This window comes from Penaeus japonicus, unplaced genomic scaffold (genome assembly GCF_977035675.1).
Source record: "Penaeus japonicus unplaced genomic scaffold, GWHDUDI00000001_assembly GWHDUDI00000006, whole genome shotgun sequence".
In the NCBI taxonomy this organism is placed as follows: domain Eukaryota; kingdom Metazoa; phylum Arthropoda; class Malacostraca; order Decapoda; family Penaeidae; genus Penaeus; species Penaeus japonicus.
Genome location: NW_028234408.1, coordinates 22,136,869 through 22,141,868, shown reverse-complemented (window position 1 = coordinate 22,141,868; position 5,000 = coordinate 22,136,869). Strand labels below are relative to the sequence as shown.

The window sequence follows — 5,000 nt, the reverse complement described above, 5'->3', positions numbered from 1 at the left end:
CTACACTCCCACACTCCCGCACCCTCACACTCCCACGCTCCCACTCTCTCACACTCCCACACCCTTACACTCCCACAATCTCACACCCTCACACTCCCACACCCTTACACTCCCACAATCTCACACCCTCACACTCCCACACCCTCACACTCCCACACCCTCACACCCTCACACTCCCACACTCCTACACTCCCACACTCCCGCACCCTCACACTCCCACGCTCCCACTCTCTCACACTCCCACACCCTTACACTCCCACAATCTCACACCCTCACACTCCCACACCCTCACACTCCTACACTCCCACACCCTCACACTCCCATGCTCCCACTCTCTCACACTCCCACACCCTCACACTCCCACGCTCCCACTCTCTCACACTCCCACACCCTCACACTCCCACGCTCCCACTCTCTCACACTCCCACACCCTCACACTCCCACGCTCCCACTCTCTCACACTCCCACACCCTCACACTCCCACGCTCCCACTCTCTCACACTCCCACACCCTCACACTCCCACACTCCCACACCCTCACACTCCTACACTCCCACACTCCCACACCCTCACACTCCCATGCTCCCACTCTCTCACACTCCCACACCCTCACACTCCCACGCTCCCACTCTCTCACACTCCCACACCCTCACACTCCCACGCTCCCACTCTCTCACACTCCCACACTCTCACACCCTCACACTCCCACACCCTCACAATCTCACCCTCTCACCACACTCCTCCCCTCTCCCCACAGGTCCCAACCCTCGCGCTCTCCATGCTGAAAATGCTGACGTTCCTCAACCTGAACTACAACCAAATCCAAGTGCTGAACGAGGGAGCCTTCGCCGGCCTGAGCTCGCTCGAACGACTGTCGCTCTACGAGAACAAGATCCAGCACATTCACAACAATGCTTTTAAGGATATTGGCAGGTTGGTTGGATGCGTTTCTGGAAGGGTTTGGGTCAAGATGATGTGGATGATGACAATGATAATGATGATGATGATGGTAATAATGATGATGATAGAAATAATAATGTTGATGATGATTATGATAATGATGTTGATTCAAGAAATGATGATGATAATAATGATAAAAAGGGTCATAAGGATAATAATGACGATGATAATATAATGACAATAATAGTAATAATGATGATGATAATAATGACCATGACGGTGATAGTAATAATGACAATGATGATGATGATGATAATGACAACAATAGTAATAATAATAATATCAATCATGCTAATGATAATAACAATGATATTAATAATAATAACAATAATCATGATGATACTAATAACAATGATTATAATGAAGATAATAATATCAATAATGGTAATATTAACAAGTAATAGTAATAACGATAATGATAATAAAGATAATAATAAAGCAGGCAAAACAGAGCCGAAGTTAGGAACGAGGGAGCAAGTGAGAGGGGAGAGAGAGAGACGCAGGTGCGTGATAGGCCTAGGCAATGTTCATCTCACATGCAAGGCTTTTTCAATTGTTCTTTTTTGTGTGTGTGATTCCTGGGAAAGAGAGATATTGATTAAGTCCTTTTTTTTCTTCTTTTTTTTCGTTGCTGTCAGCTGAATAAAATAGGTTATCAGTTAAAGGGGAAAGACAAGAGGAATCGATATATATGTATATATATATATATATATATATATATATATATATATATATATATATATATATTTGTGTGTATGTGTGTGTGTGTGTGTGTGTGTGTGTGTGTGTGTGTGTGTGTGTGTGTGTATGATGAAGAAGAAATGACGATGATGATAATGTTGATGAGGAGGAGGATAGTTAGAATAGGGATAATAATGATTATAATAATGATGATGACTGTAGTAAGAGAGATGAGAATGATGATGTTAATAATGATGATGATGGTAATGAAAATAATTGCAATGATGATAAGTGCTGACAACAACAAAGTCGATGATTGAAAATACTTGTGAAAGCAATATTGACGATAAAGATAATTATGAAGACGATGGTTAGCCTTCGTTCAAATATGACGAAGGCCGGTTCATTAAGATGGCAGACTTGTTTACATTCGGAAATTTTGTGCGAGTGTCACGTTATTAATTTGTTGGAGAGAGGGAGGGGGGAGAGAAGGACAGTGAAGAGGGGAAAAAAGTGAGAAATAACATACAGGAGAGAGAGAAAGGAGAGGAAGGAAAATACAAAGAGAAACGAAGGGAGGGACATGGAATTCCAGAATGACTAGGAAGAACGAACACTGCAGGATAAAAACAGCAAGGATAACAACAAGGAAAGAGAATTAAACAAAAAGGAAATATGCAGAGGTTTGGTAGAGGCCGACAAAAAATAACATAAATACTATCTGCAGAGTAAGAAAATATTTTAAGATATCTCTTTGATATATATATATATATATATATATATATATATATATATATATATATATATATATATATAATCAGATGACCTTGCAAAGCCCCTATGAAACTCACGTGACTTTTTCTGGCCAGTCTCACTGGCTAGAGGATCTTAGATCGATTTCCGACATTTTGGTACACTTAGATTGCGATAAGTAACATGACACGATGGGATAATACAAAGCTATTTTCAGATTATTATGTCGTTTTGGAGTGTTAGTATTCGCATGTTAATGGTTTCGTAAGGATGTGTGTGATATTGTGGGGGTAAAATGAACCTCACTACCACCTAACATATTACGCATGTCTAGATTCTTATCTTATGAAGGATCACACCTGTGTAATAGCTTGAATATCTAAACAGACAAAGAAAGAGACACCCGAAAATAGACCAAACGTTTTCAGGACCGATTTTATCGCCATGCAATTTGCCTACACAAATAATTGGACAGACGATATCTCTTAGCAATACAAAGAGGTCATGCAAATAAAAGTGATTCGACACTAGATGATTTTCTTCCACAAAATTAGACTACATATACCTAATGAATGAACTGACAAATGGATAGATAAAGATACATATGTTTCTTTTTCCCCATTTCCCAGGAAACTGATGCGTCTCAACCTGGGCAAGAACAACCTCGACGACATCCCGACAGACGCCTTCCACCCCCTGCTTAACCTCGAGGTGCTGGACCTTCACGAAAACCGCATTCGCCACATCCCCGACAATGCTTTCCAAGGTGAGATTTTTTTTTTTTTTCCTTGCATTCTCATTTCCCTGTATTTTTTTTTTTTTTTCTAAACCTAGAATAATATTTTGATATGTTATCTTTTATCTTGCGTCGTGTTGATTGTATTCTTGTGAGCCGAGCACCCACGCCTTTCGTTTTTCACTGTTGCAATCGCCGTCGCCAAACTTCAGAGCACTTGACTAGCGTTTCCTTTCCCATGAAGTCCCCTCATGAGCCCCTCCTCTTCTCCCTCCCCTCGCCCAGGCCTCCACAAATTGGACATGCTCAAACTGGAACACAACCTCATCACGACTATCCAGGATAACGTGTTCAGTGACCTCTCCGTGCTCAACTCCTTGAACATCGAGCACAATCACATCGTGAACGTTAGCGACGGAGCCTTTGCTGGCCTGGAGAGTAAGTGAACAGATGTTAACAGGTGTTTCTGTCTGTTTGATTATATTGCTGTCTGTTTGTTAATTTGATTGTTTGCCTGTCTGTCCCTCTCTCTGCGGCTCCCTGTATGTATACATACATACATGTGTGTGTGTGTATATATATATATATATATATATATATATATATATATATATATATATATATATATATATATATATATGTGTATATATATATGTCTATTATATATATATATATATATATATATATATATATATATATATATATACATATTTATATATACATATACACGAAAAGTCTTGTAATATCGTAACACATATCCCATTTCGTGAGAACCTATTTCAACACCGCGACTTGCTCCCGACTCCAGGTAACTTGGAATGGCTTGAGATGGGCAACAACCGGCTTGACCACATCCCGTCCCACGCCCTCCGCCCCCTGCACAACCTGCGCCAACTTGACCTCGACGCCAACAAGATCACCGAGGTCAGAGAGGATGCCTTCAAGGGATATGGAGACACAATCAAGTACATTCTGTTGGACAAAAACCGGTGGGTGTTGCTGCCTCTTGTTCCGGTTTTGAGTTGTTCAAGAAGGAAGTTTTTTGTCTTAGGTAGATAGGTGGATATAGATAGGTGGGTATTTGGATGAATGGTGATAGATGCGAAGATAGAAGGCTGAAAAGAGATACTGATATATATATATATATATATATATATATATATATATATATATATATATATATATATATATATATATACATATATATATACATATATATGTATATATATATATATATATATATATATATATATATATATATATATACACGAAGATAGATTTTTTGCTTTGTTTTGTTCTTGTTCTCGTACATGGATTTAGCTCTAGGTGCATGAATTAGATATGTTTGATGTGTCCGTTTCCTCACAATAGGAAGTTCCTGAAACATTGCGGTATTGTTCCCTAGAATGTATAAGATAATGATTATGAAAAGGCAAGACTCATCGGAGTTTTTTCCACTGCATCTCCAGCTCTTTCGATCGTTCTTTATGTCTGTCTCTTTGTTTGTCTCTCTCTATCTATCTATCCCTCTCTATCTGTCGCTATGTCTATCTCTATCTCCTTTTCTATCTCTATATTTCTATCTATTTTCCATCTATCTATCTCTATCTCCATCTCTGTCTATCTATCTCTATCTCCATCTCTGTCTATCTATCCCTATTTATGTATCTCCATCTACTTCTATTTCTATTCTCTATATCCATCTCTATCTATATATCCTTCTATCTCATTCTCTATCCCTCTCTCTCTCTCTCTCTCTCATTAGCTACCTATTTATTTATTTATCTATCTATCTATCTATCTATCTATCTATCTATCTATCTATCTATCTATCTATCTATCTATCTATCTATCTATATTAACCTGTCTAC

The 5,000-nt window shown here is 39.2% G+C and overlaps 1 protein-coding gene across 8 annotated transcripts in view; it reads left to right on the top strand.

Annotated features, from left to right (window-relative positions):
- LOC122248362 (uncharacterized) overlaps nt 1–5,000 on the top strand; it is a 346,657-nt gene that overhangs the window by 315,953 nt on the left and 25,704 nt on the right. For all 8 annotated transcript variants that reach the window (XM_086537757.1, XM_086537755.1, XM_086537756.1 and 5 more), the window contains 4 exons: nt 757–932; nt 3,023–3,159; nt 3,415–3,567; nt 3,938–4,118. In XM_086537757.1, coding sequence (XP_086393883.1) covers nt 757–932; nt 3,023–3,159; nt 3,415–3,567; nt 3,938–4,118 — 647 coding nt within the window. The remainder of the gene's footprint in view (nt 1–756; nt 933–3,022; nt 3,160–3,414; nt 3,568–3,937; nt 4,119–5,000) is intronic.